This window comes from Mesoplodon mirus (assembly GCF_964341445.2).
Source record: "Mesoplodon mirus genome assembly, chromosome: 14".
NCBI classification, from domain to species: domain Eukaryota; kingdom Metazoa; phylum Chordata; class Mammalia; order Artiodactyla; family Ziphiidae; genus Mesoplodon; species Mesoplodon mirus.
The window spans coordinates 11,021,784-11,042,224 of record NC_138990.1 but is presented as its reverse complement, the minus strand read 5'-3'; the positions used below and the strand labels follow the sequence as shown (position 1 = coordinate 11,042,224).

The 20,441-nt window shown below is 40.5% G+C and overlaps 1 protein-coding gene across 1 annotated transcript in view; it reads right to left on the bottom strand.

The window, feature by feature from the left end:
- Positions 1-20,441, bottom strand: part of RMND5A (required for meiotic nuclear division 5 homolog A) — a 53,245-nt gene that overhangs the window by 10,051 nt on the left and 22,753 nt on the right. Inside the window, exons 3-6 of the mRNA XM_082642550.1 lie at positions 9,042-9,176; positions 7,247-7,347; positions 2,283-2,449; positions 1,424-1,589 (exon numbers count right to left, since the gene is read on the bottom strand). Coding sequence (XP_082498676.1) covers positions 1,424-1,589; positions 2,283-2,449; positions 7,247-7,347; positions 9,042-9,176 — 569 coding nt within the window. The remainder of the gene's footprint in view (positions 1-1,423; positions 1,590-2,282; positions 2,450-7,246; positions 7,348-9,041; positions 9,177-20,441) is intronic.

The window sequence follows — 20,441 nt, the reverse complement described above, 5'->3', positions numbered from 1 at the left end:
TGTTTTACCTTTTTACAAATCTTTCTAATGTCTGGCTTAACAGAAGACAGCTGGATTCTTACAACTTCCTCTGCATTCAGTCTGTTGCAATGAATTCTTCTGGTTGAAGTAAGTGAAAAAAATCTAGCCTCACACAGATATGTAGTACTTAAACCGCCTTTTCAGATAACTGTGGATATTCTTCTTTAATGCCACACCAAAACTCAACAAACAGTAGTTTTGTTTTGTTTTTAATTTAGCTGCCCTGGGTCTTTGGTTGCAGCACGCAGGATCTTCAGTTGTAGCATGTGGAATCTTTAGTTGTGGCATGCGGGATCTAGTTCCCTGACCAGGGATCGAACCCAGCCCTCCCCGCCCCCCCCCCCCCCCCCACCGCATTGGGAGCATGAAGTCTTAACCGGACCACCAGGGAAGTCCCAACAAGTACTAGTTTTTTTTAAAGGTTAGTTGGAAAGTGGAATCTGAATACTTGCCATTGTACTTTTTGTACCCTGCTCCACTAAAATCCAATGGTCTCATACTCTGAATCTTTTACTCATGTATGATTTTGTGAGATCTTACTGATCTTCCAAGTGTTAGCACATTTCATTATGTAATATCAAAAAATTCAAATTCATTATTATTACCACCAATCTCACTGGAAATGTCTTTTAAGCATTGGGGAACTGTCAAGCTTACAGTGGTCGGTTCAAGTTTTCCCAACTTTCTATTTTAGCTTACAATCTTGAATTTTACCACTGTAGCAAAAGATACCACCAGTTACTTTCCCTGATGGGACAAGCTTACTTCATTCATCTGAATAAATATCTGCCAAAAACCTGAGTGTGAGTACCTATAGTCTGTCTTCTAAGACAGTAAAAGTAAAAACTGTGTTCCAGGAAAAAAGCAAGTAGTTTTTAGCTCATAACTCAAACATTATACAGGTGCTTTTTCCTGAGACAATCATCATTCTGTCTCATGATTTGGCATGAGTTGAAGTGCTTTATCTGAGCTTCCTATTTGGGCACACAGAATGTTAAAAAGATGTATACTCAAAGGTCGAAATTTAATAAAGTGAGTGATTTTTAACGTTTCGTCAAGAACATTCTTAAGTAAAACTAAAATATCTGCAAGTGTGTGGTGGATGAGGAATACAGCAAGTCCTTGTGGGGTTTGGGACCACTGCCCCGATCTGTGCTAAGGCTGGAGCAGTTTAACCCACAACGTGAACACAGTGGAAAAGGCTCTCAGAGACCCCCCAAAGGATCACAGACCACACTTAGAACTAGGTCACTGCCAATTGTGATGATCTCTTGAAATACCAACTGTACTCTTCTTCAGAAAGACACATGTTCTCTCAGCTTTAAACGTCAAGAACTAGACAACAAATTAAGCAGAACTAACCAATGCAACGCACATTTCAATAACAGGACAATTTCCATACCTGACACTGAGCGGGGACTCCACGGAGAGCCCCAGGAGGGCACAGGCATCTCGTGTAAAGATGTCACAGATGTCAGCCCACTGGTTTGCGTCAAGCAGGTGAACATATGGTGAGTTCTCGATCCCTTGTCTCAGGTACACGAGGCTTCCCATCAAAACCTGAATGTCTAAACAAAAGCAGCAGCAATTTGGAGGTGCGAATGATCACACTCCAAACAGAGCTTGCAAGTAATACACTGAAAAAGGCAAGAATTCCCCCAGCTGACATGGCATAAAATAACTTACTGACAATGTCCTTTAAAATTCTGGTACTTAAGCTTGGTTTCTATTAAAGAAACAGCACAGAGAAAAAGAAGAAGAAAAGGGAAGCGCTAAATATTGAACTTATAATTTATACACAGCATAGTATAATTACCATTATCTAGAGAAGTAATAATCATGTCATAAACGGGGTCATCACATATCTTTGGCTGTAAAACTAGTCAGTCCCTCTACACTGACACCTGGGAGTAACTGCTGCTACCCTGTTGCACCTTCAGACACTCTGTCGTGGCCATAACAGCAGTATGGTGGGGGGATGCCGGGGGCAAGTGCATACTTTACGTTTTCTCTGTCTCCTCTTAGGTTAATGTAGAATCCCCCAAAATGCAATGTCTCTCTCTGACTTTTCAATTAAGAGGTTTAATGCTTTACTTTTGTTCTAGAGCCAGCCAAGAAGCTTTTTTCACTAAGTGATTTATCATCTACAATTGTATCAGTTTATTAGCAAATGTATATTAGATCTAGTTAAGATAAACTTAAATTCCAATGGCAGCCATGGTCCTGTTCCAACCATTAAAAACAGCTGACTCTAGACTCACCTTTTTGATGATTTAGGGCAAATGGCTGAAAATTTTTCGCATATTGTAATGCCTCTCGTTGATTTGTAGTTCCACCCATTAACAAGCTAATAAAATAGAGTCTGTGTAGCTTAAATTCCAAGGAGCTGTTCTGGGCTATGAGCATTTCTCGGTTTGATACCGCCCATCTAAAGAAAAAGCAAAAAAAGATTTTTTTTTTTTTCAAAAACGATTTTTAACAGTAATTAAGAGCACCAGCATGTGTGTTAAAAATGGTTTCAAACACCTAACACCAAAAAATGGGTTTAGTCTGCCATCCTGTGGAAGTCAGTGGTAACATCAAGCCCTAGGCCCAGAGACTTTGGTAAAGAAAGTAAACAATCTACACCTAAAGATGCTCTGCAGCCAGTGAAAGAAAGAAAAAATGTTCAGTTAGATGACAATTACATATTTAATAAGGTCTAACACCAAGACAAGACTGTCTCTGACATTTTTGGGACTGTACAAGGCCACACTATGAAGTAGGTGTCAGCCATGAGATGCACTACTGACTGCCTAGATCCACCTCTCTTTTCCTGTTAGGCCGGCATGTTTATAAATGAAACACAAGGGGCCGAAGGGGAGCATCTATGTTTAAACTTTCACTGGAGCAAGATCTGCTGCTATACGTGCTTCGAGATTAAAAACAGTCAGCATGAGAATTTACCCTCAAGATGCTTTCAGTCTAATCAGGCACATAAAGCTGTGTAAATAACAGATAGTGTCCACACACAGCACCGAAAAGATGTGTACAAACAGTGGTAATCAGGGAAAGAACAACATGCAGTTTAGAACGATCCAAAGTACAGTGACGCAGGCCTCTAGAGGACAAACAGCTGGAATAACCAATCTTGAGCTGGGACCACCAGTTAAAGGTGAGCGCTAAAGCAGAAAAGCACTATCAGCCAGCTGTTAAAATCAGATTTGCAAGCAAGTGGTAAGAAGCACTGCTTCATTTCTGTAAACATATTAACATGTAGGAGATGTTAGTATCATTCTTCTTCTTCTTTTTTTTTTTTTCTTGCGATACGCGGGCCTCTCACCGCTGCGGCCTCTCCTGTTGCGGAGCACAGGCTCCGGACGCGCAGGCTCAGCGGCCATGGCTCACGGGCCCAGCCGCTCTGCGGCATGTGGGATCTTCCCGGACCGGGGACACGAACCCGTGTCCCCTGCATCGGCAGGCGGACTCTCAACCACTGCGCCACCAGGGAAGCCCTGCTTTGATTTTTACAGAACCAACTCTGTGGGAATCAGTATGTACCAGTTAATCCCCTTCAGAATTTTTTGAAGTTGTCTTCGCTAGAAGTTCACAGTGAATATTGGACTGTTTGATTCACTGAGCAGGAATAAGGGGTAGAACAGCCTTAATTAACCTGATAAGAACAAATCCAAAACCAACAAAGCACACGACACTGCAAAAGCACAAAACTACAATCGGCAGCAAAAACGTAATCCACTTGTCTACAAAGCACTAGAAGACATATGACACAAAGACCAAAAAAAACAGTTAATAAGTGAACGGGGTGCTGTATTCTGGCTAATGGCATTTCTAGCAGAAAACTTTTGATTTTTAATTTTTATAAAAACTAACGATCACTATACTACAACCAGCAAGCTAAATGTAAACATTCAGGTAAATTATTAGCTTTACTGTGGTTTCTAAAATAAATTCTGCTCCCACATCTCCAACGTGTGCCAAGAGCCCTGCCAGCTTTGGAACCATTCCTTGTTTAGAGAAACACGGTAGACCAAAAAAATGACACCCAATAAGGTCACCTATGTCACAATTCTCTCTGTTCATTGCCAGTGCAGTGACTACTAGAGAGACCTTCTGGGCCTCTTCCATTAAAAGACCCCAAAACAATACTACTTACTTAGGTGACTAAGTCAGAAGCAACCCACATCGACGCAATTATCCCACAGAAACAGGAAGCGTTAATTGTCTTCATCGTCAGGCCTCCGAAAAGACTTGGCCCACTGTGAGCTCCATGTTTAGAATTTCCGTATTAATCCAAAAATAATTAAAACAAGATCCTACCTTCAGAGCTAGCCGCTCTTTCCCAGAAACCTAACTGACAGCACTGGTCTGTTTATCTCTCCTCTCACCATTCTGCCAGCCTGGGCTGGGATCTGTTTCTGATAATAGTGAATAAAAATGCCTCTCTCCAGTTCCTACGGCACATTCCACTACAACCTTTCACAGCGTTTTAAAAAGGCTTACAAATACCTTCTTCTTCTAGTCTATCTTGGGGCTATCTTCAGGGAAATGAGTGGCATGCGTTTACTCTCGTGCGTTTTTCTCTTTCTCCCTTACTTCTAAAGTGACTCTCTTAGAGGAGGATATTAGGGAATATCATGTGAAGCTTTCCTCGACTGACCTTTTGACTCCATATCCGTTTTTCCATGGAGCAACTTCCAGGCTCAATTCCTCCTCTGTAAACCCAGTACTTACTTCAGGGGGTTATTATGAGGATTGGATAAACTAATACAAATAAAATGCTTAGAACAATGCTAGGCATATAATAAGCACTCCAGAAGAGACAACTATAATTATGACTACATCCCCATATGCAGATACTTAACATGGCAATATTCCCAGAAAAGTGAAAGGAGAAAATTTCTACTGTACAGTTGACCCTCCGAATCCGCAGTTGCGGAACCTGCGGCTATGGAGGGCCTCCGCAGGTTCCGCAGCCGTGGATACGGAGGGGCAAGGATACCAGGCCGTTTTACATAAGGGACTTGAGCATCCATGAATTTTGGTATCCACGGGGGTCCCTAGAAGCAATCCCCCACGGATACCGAGGGACTACTGTACAGTAGTTTCCACTGTTAGTGCCAAGTGGATGGAATGAGTCCTCCCTTTGCCTGAGAGGCACTGCTTGAGGCTACAAGTAACAGAAAACACTTACAGAAATCATTGATATATATGCCATAGTTACCAGTCAGAAACTGAGATCTTACAGAAAAAGCCCAAAGTTAAAAGGGTCTTATGAATTTTCTTCATTCCAAAAGGAACAAGCCCTTGAGAATTTTGAGGGCTAAGGCAGTCCAAATACTCAGCACAGTCTCTGGTACATAATAAGCACTAATAAAAGTTTGATGACGAACCTGAGAAATTAATGGATAAATGACTATTACCTCAAATAACAACTCATATATTATTTCTAAATCACTATAAGACAACTGGGAAACCCATTACATTTTTATATTTAGGCTCCCTCACTGTCCTTTATAACTGTTTAATCATGTAGGTGGAATATAAAAGTAGACAGAAGAACGGCTGCCATATTTTGTTTAAGAGGTGTTATTAGAGGCACTTGATTAAATTTAATCTCACAGGGATGTCACAACAAAATCTAAAAAAAACCAAACTATAAAGGTAACATGCATAGTACACAGTGGTGCTGCTTAAGTGACGTTTACATCTTTAAAGAATTAAAATAAATGAGGGACTTCCCTGGTGGTGCAGTGGTTAAGAATCCGCCTGACAACACAGGGGACACGGGTTCGATCCCTGGTCCGGGAAGATCCCACATGCCGCATAGCAACTAAGCCCATGCGCCACAACTACGGAGCCTGTGCTCTAGAGCCTGCGAGCCACAACTTCTGAGTCTGCATGCCATAACTACTAAAGCCTGTGTGCCCTAGAGCCCGCGTGCCGCAGCTACTAAAGCCCACGCTCCGCAACAAGCAGCCACCACACCACAACGAAGAGTAGCCCCTGCTCGCCGCAAATAGAGAAAGTCCGCATGCAGCAACAAAAATAAAATAAATGAGTTACCTCATATTTACAATTTATACAGAAATTTGATATTTATAAATTTACACAGGACTCTATCTCTGCCTGTTCACCGAGGCTGGTTTTAGAACTCTGCAAAATTTTCTAAGAACTGAGAAATGATGAGAAACAGAAAACTAACCTATGAAAAATTAAATGGGTTAGTAGAAGGAAAAGGAAGTGTATTTTTTAAAACTCATGAAGGATCTTCCCAACTGTTTTTTTTCCTGATAACAACGATATCAAATACTTCCAGTTTTAAAATCCCAGGATTCTAAGGCTATGACCTCAAAATAATATCACTGCTTCTATCACCCAGTTTCTTCCTTTTATTTTATAACTTTCCTTCCTTCCTCCTTCCCTTTCCTCCTTTCTTTCTTTTTAAAACAAATAACCTGATAATTCTCACATTAAAAAATTCTAGGACAGGGGTCAGCAAACCACGGCCACCGGCCAAACAGGACTTGCTGCCTGTTTTGTATGCCAGATGGTCAAGATGGTTTTCTTACATTGTTAAAGGGTTGTACAATAAAATAAAGAAAAATATGCAACGGAGACCTTATGTGGCCTGCAAAGCCTAAAATATTTACTACCTGGCCCTTTATGAAAAACTCTGCTGACTCTGTACTAGGATAATATTTATCAGAGCTAACCCAGTAATTTCGTGTAATTCACAACAATGACCAGTTCACAGTGAATTATTTTATGACGGCAATTAGAGTAAAACTCCGTAACAATATTTGTTCTCTTTACGTATACCACTTGGTTCCAATAACCAATTAAATTGCTTTTTTTTTTTAGAATGCAAGCAGCGAACCCAGAACATTATGGAAGTTCAAATATCAAACTCAGACCATCTGAACAACAGTCCTTCAGTTATAAAGCTAGTCTAAAGCGGAGGTGTAGCCTAGCTAGAGGAAACCCTCTTCTCTCATGGGAATTCAGACCAACTGATAAGTGAAATAAGCCCTAACCATTTTCTCATATTGCATATCCCCCAAACTCACTTCGCTAAAAGAAATAAAATAATTCTCCCTTGATGCCTCTGAAGTCTACCCCAGGTGAGATATATATAAAATCTCAAAATCTCTAATGTGTTTTCTGACTCCATTTTCTTATAGAGTTCTCTCAAAGTACTCAAAAGAAAACAAACTCAGTAACTCACTCCAGAGCAGGTCTCAGAACTCGGACTTTTAACGCTTCTAATATTCGGTTTAACTCCACAAATGGTTCTTTCTGGCTTGGGTCTACAGAAAGACCAGATTCCTGAAAAAATTGAAAGAACTTTCATTAGCAGTAATCAGAATAAAGAGATATGGTGAAAGCATATTCTACATTATAAAATGTGAGGCAAATCACTAAAGATAATTTCTTTTTACCATGCATTTCTCTGGCAGAGACTGATGACTGAGCCCCAGTATCGTTCTTCCTCCTTTTCTATAATAGTAAACCCCCAAATTTTAGCTGGGCACATAACCATATGGAATAAAGCTGGGCATGGCTTTGCAAAATGTAAGTTCTGGCCAATGAAACATAAGTATATACTCTTTGTCCCTTCCCGTAATACAAAATATCTAGCTGGGGTTCGGGCTATCCTGGACCATGTGGACAAGGGACACCTTAGAAACAGCAGAGCTACAAGCAGCCAAGGTCCCTAAGAGCTTCACGGCACATGGCTACCATATATGCAGTGGATGGCTTACTACCTCCGATTTCTGTGTAAGAGAAATAAACTTCATTCTTGTTTAAGGCATTGGTATTTTGGGTCTCTGTTACTTGTAAACAAAACTTAATCCTAAATGACACAATTTATTTTAGGAAATTTATATGGACACACACACAAAATCCCATAACGTACAGAGAAAGACTTGAGTTATTGCTTATCTGAAGTGTTTAACAGAAAAGGCTTACATTAGAGGTCTGGTTTACAGACTGGCTTTAAATTATTTAATTCTTATAGTCCTTCATTTTTCTAAATGGAAAATACAACAGCACAGAATGTAAGCCACAGAACAGAGTCTGAAGACACACGAATTGGAACTGAATCCAAGTTCCTCCACTAAGAACCTGTATGGCCTTGGGCTGGTTACTTCTCCAGACCTCAGATTCCACATCTGTAGAATGGGAGCAGTCATTTCTTCCTCACAGGGTTGCAGTGAGGAATAAAGGCAGGTCTTGGCAGGTGGTAAATACTCAATACAGGGCAGCTGCTAATATTATGACTATGCAGTATTGGTAAACTGTTCTGAGACCCCTAACTTCATGTCTAATAGGAATAAAAGACAAATGCTGCTCACTTGAATTAAATTTTAGTTTGAAATTCATTTGATAAACAAAGTTCTTTAAGCTGGGCTAGAGGAGAAAAGCAAATATAAACCTCTTTGTCCTTTTCTTCTCTGCTATACTAACCTTCCCTCTTAAAAGAGATGTTTTATACATACTACTGTATATAGAAGATAACTAATAAGAACCTACTGTATAGCACAGGGAACTCTATTCACTGCTCCTATAAGGACCTATATGGGAACGGACTCTAGAAGAAAGTGTGTATGGCTGATTCACTTTGCTGTGCAGCAGAAACTATCATAACATTGTAAATCAACGATACTCCAATAAAAAAAATTAATTAAAAAATAAATTAAATGCCCTGGCTTATTCCAAACAAACAAACAAACAAACAAACAAAAAGAGGAGATGTTTGAAAAAGTAGCATCACTTCTTACCCTTGATTGATGACCTGGGACCAACATTCTGGGGCAGGAATAAGGAAATAATTTGAATAACAAGTTCTAGAACTATAATTTTCACCAACTTAAAAAAAAAAAAAAAAAAAACTTCCTAGTAAACTGAAGTCAGCCCAGATGATTAAAATGTAAAAATCTGCCTATGGCTTAGAAGACTTAACAACTGCAAAGACTTCCCTTGTTTCTGTTTCATCCTCTCGCAGGTGGCACAGTTACCTGGCAGAGCTCCTCGGCTACATCCAGCATTCCTTGTCGAAAGAAGTGCTCCACCATCACCTCATTGAGAAGCCTTTGGCTGTCTGCCTGCCAGCAGCCATCTATTCCCACACTGCTAATGTCAGAATCAAAATTCTGAAAAACAAGAAAGCAAATCATGAATTGACCAGGATACATCACTTGGTATGTTTTCGCCCCACCTAACTTAACAGAAACAATGGCCTTTGTTTCACTCTGAGACGCCTCAAATAAGTACCCAATTCCAATTCATCTGTCGCCTATGACAGGAAGTAGCTTTTCCATTGCTCTTTTCTAAACCTTGCCACTCTCACTCATTATCGCTGGGAGGGTAAACAAGCACAATTTTGGGGGGTATTTTGGGGAAATATATAAATTTAACAAAGACTTCTGTGAATAAATTGATTTCTAGGCATTATACAATAGCAATATTTTCAGAGGTGTGCTGTGATCCCTGTAAAAGCATGTTCAATGCAGCACTGTCTAACAGAAAAAAAAAAAGAAAACCCATTATGTCCAGCATAGGATTATTCAATAATCCATGGCACATCCCAACAACTGCCATGCCAAGGTGGAGACTGGGGATAGGAGAACGGCCAGATAGTTCAAAGAACAGGCTCTGGGGCCCATCTACCTGGGTTTGAATCCTGGTTCTATCGTACTAGCTGTGTGACCTTGGCCAAAATTACTCAAGGTCTGTGAGCCTAGGTTTCCTTATCTTAAGCAGAGAAAAATACTTTTATGGGCTGAACTGCATCCTTTCACAATTCCTCTGTTGAAGTCCTAACTCCCAATACTTCATAAAGTTAAAATGAGGTCATTAAAGAGAGCCCTAATCCAATAGGACTGGTATCCTTATAAAAGGAGGAAATCAGGACACAGACAGGCATAGAGGGAAGACCATGTGTTACAGACCGAACGTCTGTGTCCCTCCCAAATTCCTACATGGAAGCCCCTGGCAACCAGTGTGACTGTATCTGGAGACAGAGACTGGGAGAAAGCGCTCAAGGTTAAATGAAGTCCCAAGGGTGGGGCCCTAATCCGGTAGGCCTGGTGCTCTTGTAAAGACAAGGAACAAACACCAGGGCTCGCTGGCTTGCTCGCTTGCTCTCCACCACATGAGGACACAGTGAGAAGGTGGTCATCTGCAAGCCAGGAAGGAGGGTGTCTGCCTTCAACAGGCAATGAATTGGCCAGCACCTTGATCCTGGACTTCTCAGTCTCTACAACTATGAGAAAACACATTTCTGTTGTTCAAACCACCCAGTCTATGGAATTTTGTTATGGCAGCCCAAGCAGACGAAGACACCACAGGATGACACAGGAAGAAGATGGCTATCTACAAGTCAGGGAGAAAGGCCTCAGAAGAAACCAACCCTGCCACACCTTGATACGGAACTTCCAGTCTCCAGAACTGCGGGAAAATAAATGTCGGTGTGAGCCACCCCGTCTGTGGTACCTTGTTAGAGCAGCCCTCATAAATTAATATACGTCCTTATTGGTTCAGTGAAATGGTAGTCGCTATTACGGTAGTACTACTATTCATAATTAAAAAGTGGGGTTCATTGCTCTGTATCTACTAACATGGAAGAATGTCCATAACACCTTAAGTGAAAAAAACTTCTCCCAAACTACAAAATTATGACTCCATTTGTTAAAAAAAAAAAAAAAAAGAATCCTTAAAAACCCAACCTGTCTCTCCCGCTGAATGCAGTTACAAAATCAGGACTGAATGGAGTAGCTACTTGAGGAAACAAAACAGTGAACAGTAGTAAGTGGACGGAGGAGGAAGGCAAAGAACTGGCAGTGAGTTTACTACTTTTCTCCCTCCAACATCTCTTAGCCTGGATGCAATGCAGCCAAAACCCACAACTGGGCACCCAGGATGTCGACAGAGCGCTCCAAGAGAAGCCCTTCGGTTCTGGCATGGGGAACAGGAGTGTATTCTCCTACCACATACAGAGTGGGGGAGATCGCATGCTTTTTTCCCCTCCCTTTTCTTGTACTGTAGCTCAAGGCAGTCTGTAGTTAAATCAGTTTCTATTTCTACCCTTCACAGCAGTACCTAGATTATGTCTGACTGAATAACCATGGGACAAGAATCTTGGGAGACCTTTAGAACTCTGTCTACCACAGCAGGCAACCTAAAACTCTGAGGCACCTTTAGAAAGGGATCCTTCCTCTCCAGTCAGAGAAGCTATGGTCCCAAGAGTGAGGGGCAAAAACCCCTCTTGCACCTTTTCTCTCTGTCCTTACACCTTGTAGCCCCAGATGTAGGCAGAGTTATGGTAAATATACAGGAGAGCAGGGTAAGTAAAGCCCCAGATTTCTGGCTGGATAACTAAAAAGGCAGCCCCCAAGAACCATAAAGTAGGAGGGAGGGCTTCCCTGGTGGCGCAGTGGTTGAGAGTCCGCCTGCCAAGGCAGGGGACACGGGTTCGTGCCCCGGTCCGGGAAGATCCCACATGCCGCAGAGCGGCTGGGCCCGTGAGCCATGGCTCCTGAGCCTGAGCGTCCGGAGCCTGTGCTCCACAACGGGAGAGGCCACAACAGTGAGAGGCCCGCATACCAAAAAAAAAAAGTAGGAGGGAGATCACAGAGAGGAAGGAATGCAGGAAAGTGATCCCCCCAGCAAGCTGTTTATGAACTCCTGGGCTCACCCTCAAGTTATACAGGCATGGGTCTGACCCTCAGCAGCATACCACAGACTTTGAAAACTGAACTAAGACAGAGCCCTAGTTTCCAGGTCCCAGAATGGCCACTGGTTGGCACACAAACAGAACATATCTGAATAGCTTTGTAATGGCTTTGGAAACGAAGCTGACATTGAAACTATTTTAAAACTCAGAGAAGACTGAGTAGCCTGAACTCCACCAGGTCAAGTCCGCTAAAAGAAAAACATTAATATTCTCCATAGAACTTAAATAAGACCCAGAGGCTCAAAACATACTATTAAAAATGTCCAAAATACAATCCAAAATTATTTGTCATATGAAGACCCAGGAAAATCTAAATTCACATAAGATGTTCAACAGACAACAATGCAAAGATGACAGATGTTGGTATCATCAAAGACGTTAGAACAATTATAAAATTGCTTCAAGAAGGAAGAGGGCACTTTGAAATAAAAGACAGAAAGCCTCAGCAAGAAACAAGATACAGTAATCAAAATGAAAAGCTTGTTGCATGGACTCAACAGCAGAACAGAGGCGACAGCGCAAAAGTCAGTGAAGATCAATAGAAATGATCTAACCTGAATAACCAAAGATGGAAAAAAAACGAACAGAGCCGCAGGGCCCTGCATGACAATAACAAAAGATCTAACAGTCATGTCAATGGAGTGCTAGGACAACAGAAGAAAAAAATGGTTTTAATATTTCCCAAACCTGGCAAAAGACATAAATCTAGAGATTCAAGAAGCTCAGCAGACTCCTAAAAGGATGAATTCAAAGAAATCCACACTTAGACACTTCGTAATCAAACTGTTAAAAACGTAAGACAAAGAAAACATCTTGAAATAGTTATCAAGAAAAGTGATGCACTGCTTATAGGGGAACTATGATTCAAACGACTACAGATTTCTCAATAGAAACCATGGAGACCAGAAGAAAGTGGCACACTTTTCAAGTACTAGAAGAAAAGAACTGTCATCCCCAAATTTTGTACCGAGTGAAAATATCCTTCAGGAATGAAGGTGAAATAAAGACATTCTCAGATGAAGGAAAGCTGAATTTGTTGGCAGAAGACCTGCTCTAAAAGAATCGCTAAAAGTTCTCCTGATAGAAGGGAAATTATACTAGTAGAAGACAACTCGGAACATCAAGAGTGAAGAAAAAACAAAGCTACCTCTGAAAGCTTTCCCTGCCCAATTTTACTTCCACCGCCTTATCTTTCATAGGCATTACCCCCTGGTAAACCTCTTGCATTTCTTTCTTTCTTTCTTTCTTTTTTTTTTTTGAAGCACATGAATTTAATTAGACGAGATCATTTAGATTTACTGAAATTACAATCTTAGTCAATCATTGCTTAAATACAGCCCACACGACACAGGATTATTTTACAGTACATACACAAACAGGTAGTAATAGAACTGCAAACCACCTACCGTTTACGATCACTACAATGCAGGAGAGCTCTCCTCTCCAAAAGTAAGCCCATTTTTCTTTAAAGAACTATCTATTCTTAGATGTCAAGTCAGTAGCCTAAAACTAAATATGCACATTAACATTTGGAATTACTCAGACAAAAACAAAAAGCAAAATTACCCTGAGTCTTCATTTTTATTCATTTTCTTTTTATAGACCTCTTTCTTGGCCTGGTACTTAATCTAAAGAATGGAAATAATACAGGGTATCTAGATGCTACAGCAATAGTCTCCATGCCCATACTGAATAGACTCTCTAGCACTGAAGGAAAGCCAGAATTGTCTGGATAAGGCTCTCTAATTTCCCGTCTGCTTATCAGATTCCACCTGTTGAGAGATGATTTCATAACAGTTCATCAATACTTTTAAGCAAATTATTACATCTTTATGCTGTCTATGACAACTAGAACACTAGAAGTGAAGACGGTGCTATCTTGTTCCTCTTCTGGACTAAGGCACAGGCCTAGAAGGGTAACTGATGTACACTCTCCCATATTTTATTCCCCTGACAAATGGCCATTCAAATGACTAAAGGAATGGGTATCAGAAGATGACAGAATTTATTATGAACTCAGAAATCTGCCTATAACTGTATAACTGGCTGAATGCACCCTGTAAGCAAGAATCACGGAGACTAATTAAGGTTCCTCACGGATCTATCAACCTCATTCACTCCAAATACAACCTTCGGATTTCTACTTATTCATTCAATGATTATTCCCCAACCGCATCAACCCCCAACACATTTATCAGGTGTCTATTATTCTGCAGGAAAGAAAGAAAAAAAACTTTGGAAGACACAATGGTCAGCTCAAAGCACAGACCACATTAAAACAGACAATTTTTTTGGTAGTATATACTGAGTCAGGATTTTAATAGCTACCACCAGACAGTAACTGCTCCAATCAAACAAAACAATTCCCTTAAATCTTTCCTTAATATACATGCCAAAGGTAAATGTTCATCTAGAAAACTTGATGACTTTAAAATGAAAGAGTCTAACATTTAAACAAATTTAGATGGTTTTACAATGATGCTCTTCATGTAACTTTATTCCTATAATGTGTACCATGGTCACTACTACACAGGTGGTAAGAAAAATTGAATACCCTTGCCCTCAGGATACCTCTACTACGTTCAAGTTCTAGAACTTATTTGCTAGTCTTGGAAAATACAACTAAGCATGAATAAGCAATGCATTCGATGAAAATTTCTGAGCTCCCTTCTACCGTTCTGATTTTCCAGTTTAAACCACTGAGGTCGATAAGTAAATTTTTTTCATAGCTTATTTTCTGCTCACATGCAGTAAAAATTAAAGCTGAAATTATAAAAAAAAAAAAAGGTTGAGGAAATGCAATATAGTATCAGAACTCCTTTTGTTTTAACTGTACATTCTTACTGTTGCATCAGAGCAAGGATCAGTTCTAGCCCCTGTTGCTAGGTGACCAAACTCATTTGCATGGGTGCCCAGGAAATTGGCAGCACCGCAAACCAGCCAAGAAGTGGCTAGTGAAGAGAAACATCTGTCTATTACCACTTCTGTTTTACTATACTTTTTCCTTTTATATTTTTAAAGGAAAAGAAAAACAAAAGTGGAAAGATGTTCTTAAATGTGAAGGCAGGATTCAAAAAAGAATCAAAAGCAAAAAAGCATACATCCAAGGGTGTGTCCGCCTAGAAAAGATATTATGGCTTAAAAAGAGAAATCAGGACACATAAATTCGTACAACACCTCATGTACTTTTAGTATCATTCACATTTTTGATGGATTAGAAGTTTTAAAATCTGGAAGCTAGGCAGAGGAGGAGTAAATAACTTTAACAGACCATCACTATGAAACCATGAAATCTAAAACCATCCTACCTCTCTGCCGTATCATGAACATGCTTACAAATTGGTTAGATTTAAGGACTGGCTTTCATTGCTCACTATCCAAAACAAATCCATTTCTGAAATACATTTTATGAAATTGTAATTATTGAGCAGGTAGTGATAACCATACACAATAAGACTCAGCATTTGTTTTAATTCCTAAGTGCCAATTCTTTACTACTGTTCATTTTTTTTGAACTTCTCCATCTACTTTTGAAGAAAAATTGGCCTGTGAACCTAACTATGTGCTCCTGTTGCACCCACCAGGAATCAACTTCCCTTCTAAGCACCCAGTTAATCTGATTTAGCAGTGAGAGGTAAACTGCAAAGAATATTTAACAGAGAACAGAAAGACCTGGATTCTGGTTCCATGCAGGCTGGGAAAAGATACCTACTTCACTACAACCCCAAAAAGATTAGTATCCAAAAGACGTTTTTTTAAAAAAAATTCCTACCAATCAATAAAAAAGACAAATAACCCAGTAGAAAACAATGGACAAATAACCAAGAAATTCAAAAAGGAGAAAATTCACATGGTCAAACATATGAAAAGGTGCTCAACTTCAAAGATGATGAAGGAAATGCAAATTAATACAAATGGATACTATTTCACATCCATCTGATTGATTTAAATTTTTTAAAAGTCTGATAGGGCTTCCCTGGTGGCGCAGTGGTTGAGAGTCCACCTGCCGATGCAGGGGACACGGGTTCGTGCCCCGGTCCGGGAAGATCCCACATGCCGTGGAGCGGCTGGGCCCGTGAGCCATGGCCGCTGAGCCTGCGTGTCCGGAGCCTGTGCTCCGCAACGGGAGAGGCCACAGCAGTGAGAGGCCCGCGTACCTAAAAAAAAAAAAAAAAAAAAAAAAGTCTGATAATACCAAGTGTAAGTAGGAATTGAGGAAACAGAAACTGTTTTATATATGTTCAGTAGGACTATACATTGTTATAAACCCTTTAGGGGAAAATTGCTAAATTTTTACTAGTAAACTTAGTAAAGGTGATGATGAGGTATACGCCCTGTAATAAAATAATCCATATGTAGGTATATACCAGACAGCAGTGCTTTGCCAACTATGGGTTGGAAAATAAATTTAGTAGTGTCTCATAATGAGCATTTATAAATGTTGCTCCTTTTAGACATTCCAGTCTCTCCTCTGCATGATATTCATACCTCTCCTTTAGTTTTCAAAGTTAAGAGACAGGTAGATTAGCCAGATCAAGGAAGGTGGGGGGAGGTTAGGGGATGCACACTGATAAGTTATTTCTTTATAAACAAAGGGGAGTCATGTGGCATGGCCAGACATGTGCCAAACTACTCTGCTGGGCTTTTAAGATCCTTAAAATGCCCCACAATCTAACCACCTGTCACATTTACATCCCCATCCTTCACAGTTATTTTACATGTTATTTCACATACCTCTCTGCTCTGGTCAATCAACTTCCTCCTTATCTGAACCAACTACAGAAATCTGAGCGACTATTTTACTAATTCTCCCAAAGAAGGCACACACCTCTTACCACTCTAGAAGCACAGGACAGAAATGCATACATATAGTGGGTGCCCTCAGGGTACTAGGAATTAATTTTTTCAAAGAACTCCAGCTGGGAAAGGCTCTTCAAAGTCTTAAAATCTGGGCTTTTATCCCAGCTCTTCCATTTGCTTTCTAGTTCTGTGATCTCAGGCAGGTTACTTAACCAAAGTCTTAGTTTTCACATCTGTGTGTGCCGACCACAATCTCTACCTCACGAGGTATTGCTAAAGACTAAATTAAATAACGTACATGAAGATATCTACTATCAGTACCCATCCCCTGGTAAGCCTTCAATAACGCAGATGCTGAATCTGAGGGCCAGGCCTTGCCACCAAATCTTCTGATTCTCCATTTAAAAGAGCTTCATTTTAGAAAACATAAATAAAAATAAAAACACAAAAGCACTTTAACAGAGGCATTAATAATAAATGCAGTAATTTAAAATCACCTGAATACAATTACAGACTGGATTAGTTGGCACAGCTTAATAGGTATAGGGTCTGTTTCCCCTCTCAACCCAACCTAACTTGGATGCTAGACCAAGCAAGCTGTTTCATCTAGACTCAGGCAAAAGTGGGTTTGTACCCTCTCCAGATCCAGTGGGGCTCTCTGATCCTGTATCCTCATCTGAGACCTGACTGCAAAGGTCCAGGCTTTCCTCTGTGGACTAGACTGTAATTCAACAAATAATTATCATTACCAACTAAATAATGGAGTTTCATTCTGCTCAGAGCCTAAAACTAATAACGTAATGGGACACATGGCAGAGAAAGCGGAACTCAACTCCTCTCTTCTGAGAATGATCTTCAGACTGAAAAGGGCAAAACCAATATCGTTTCACAGAAACTGAAGCCCAGTACAAGTGAAGAGACCCGGAGAGCAACTAGCTGCCTAAGTCAGGACTCTGGGTTCCTACAAACAGAAATCTCTTTTGCCCAAGCAAGTTGGACTTAAAAAGAGACACAGGTAACCAGGGGTAGACAGGAGGACAAACGGGTCTCCAAAGATTTCCCCTCCCTTTTCTCGCGACATGTGGTTTTGCTTCCCACAAGAGACCAGATTCTTTCAAGGGCTACGAATCACTCCAGGGCTCACGTATTTCCAGCCCTTCTTTCCATAAGGGCTCCAATGAGAAAGATCCTCGGGAAGGACGTTGAGGTACCCACCCTGGAGCAAACGAAGGTGGCCCAGCCTGGATGGCTCAGGCCCATCCTCACACCATGCAGCACTGTGGCCGAAGTGGACACGGTATCGAGAACACGGCTGCTCCTATTCAAACCACATAACTTAAAAAGGAACATCTTCCATCCTGACCACAAAAATATGAGATTTTTATTAAATGCCTTGCTAGTAATTGGTGGCGGGGAGCAGGGGAAGGCAGTTAGTTTGACATGTTTTATTTTTAGGGAATTTGTTCCTAGCTTCTAATCACTGTTGCCTTTTTATAACTTTGTTCACCACTCCTTTTCAATAATTCTAAAAATTCCACCCAAAACATAAATCAAACTATCTGCCTGTATTTCAGAACTCAAAACTTGGCTTTTTCATCTTAGACTAAATTTTCTAGCCTTTTTAATTTCCTTCATTTCCTTCCTTAATCTCCTTCCTTCGTTAACGTCTGTCTCTCTACTACAAGGATTTATCCATTACATAGTAAGAACTTTAGAGCCAGTACTTATCTGACCTCACCCACTCAAACCAAATGACTTTTTAAGGTTAAACCCCCCAAATTTTCTCCTGCCAGTATCTTTTTCTCCTCTCATACCCCAGTCATACCTACATAAAAGGCAGTTCCAAGCGGCTCACCCAGGACTATCTTAAAATATTCTCTATTTCACTTTTTATAGCCTTACTCCATTTTTTAAACAGTCATCATGTTGCCTCACCAGTGTAGATGCTCCATCTAGTGGCAGAAGATTTTCCCCCTTAAAACATTACCAGCCCTGCAATGGCCTGATTTCCTAGCACAGCACAGTGTTTAAGAACAAACTCTTGAGTGATAGCTTTTCCCAAACATCAATTCGCCACTTCCAAGCTGTACATCTGGGGTATGTTACTTAATATTTCTGAATCTTAGTTTCCTCATACGTGAAATGGGAATAATGTACCTGCATCATGGGCTATAAATGTATGTAAAGCTCTCAGCTCAGTGTCTGGAACACGGTCAACACTCCATTAAGTGAGACCTGTATCTTCCTACTCCTGACCTCTCCTTAGTCTAATTTCATCCTATCTAACGAAGGCAAGCAAATCCTCACATGCTTTCATCGTTCCCTCCCTTTCCCCCTCATCTCCTTGGAACAAATCCCTGAGGCCTTCCATCACCGGCCTGTCCCCAGCCTGATCTTGTCCTAGTCCTGACAAGGGCAGCCGCTCCAATCCAGTCAGTCCCTGAGAGCCTTTAACAGGAGTCAAGCATTTTCTCAGCTGTTCAGCTCCTTTCTGGGTGCCACAGAAGAACCACACCTCACTGCTCTGCTGCTCTAAACCTTACCCATTCTTCCAAATCAAATTTAAAATATCAACTCCAGAAACCTTTGATTAATCAAGAGCATAATGATCTTCCCTTTCCTTTTTATAGTAAGCAGAGTCCATCCTATGCAAACTTACTTTATCTTGCCTCGGAATCTTTCCAGTTCTTTTATGTGTACAAAAAGCACCCTTACATGAACAAACTAGACCACAATCTTCTAAAGAACTGTATGTTTCACTTTCCACTGTCCCACAGCAAATTTTAGACTCTTTAAAATCTTAGCACTATTTCACACACACACACACACACACACACACACACAAGTCTAAAGCAATAATTGCTTTTATTGACTTTTCTTAGGAATTAAACTTTAAAAAAGTCAAAGGACTAAGTAACACACTAAATAAAATACACTAAACAGGAGAGAATTCTAGATTTTCTAAAAATAGAGAAGGAATTTAAAAATTATAAAATAAATAATAAAAACACATTTTAAAGAAATTTTACCACAAAACCCAATGGTTGTTGCTATTATATATTATAAACTATGATTATACTACAAGCATCTGGAAATAGTCAACACGTTGAAGCAGAAATCTTCAATAACTTTTTATGTTGGCAATAATTAAAAGCCAGAAGGTCTTGGTTAACATCATAAACTTCTTTTCTGTGTACATTTTCAGTGAAGTGATGACTAAAGAACTTTAAAAGGAGCACTGAAACATTAAAGGAAAAAATAAATCATTTAAGCATGTCAAAAATTTACTGAAGTTCCTCACTCAACAACCAACCTGCTCATAAAGGAGTCACCGGCTTCTTTACTGTCCTCCTCTCAGCAGGGTGGGAACATGTGTCCATAACATGGTACTCACAGGCCGCTGGATGACATTCCAGTTTATTACTCAAGGCTGTTTGTTGTGTAAAGGCTTGAGCCTTTAAAGGCTTCAGCCACAATGGCTTCAGCTTCATCCTGTTTGTTTACCAGTCCACACAAGTCCACCCAGCCTTTATAGCAGGCGGCCCCAGAAGCTTGCACACATTTACCAGGTGCAAACTAGAAGAGCAGGAAGACTTTACAAGGCAATGGAGTCTTAGACAACAACAGCCAACACAGAGTTCCTCATATGCATGGAAAGCTCATGTACAAGGTCTAGGTAGTTCTAACAGGGTAACAGCTTCGTTTACAGCTGAGGCTAAGTAGATGCCCCCCCACCCCAAAAAAGGGGAGAGAATGCACTGGAAAATGTTAGCGAACTGGGCCAAGAGATCCAAGCTTTCTGCTGTGCCCCAGGACTATAATTCAACAAATATCACCAGTATCAACTTAATGATCTTATTCATATGACAGATCAGAAGAATCG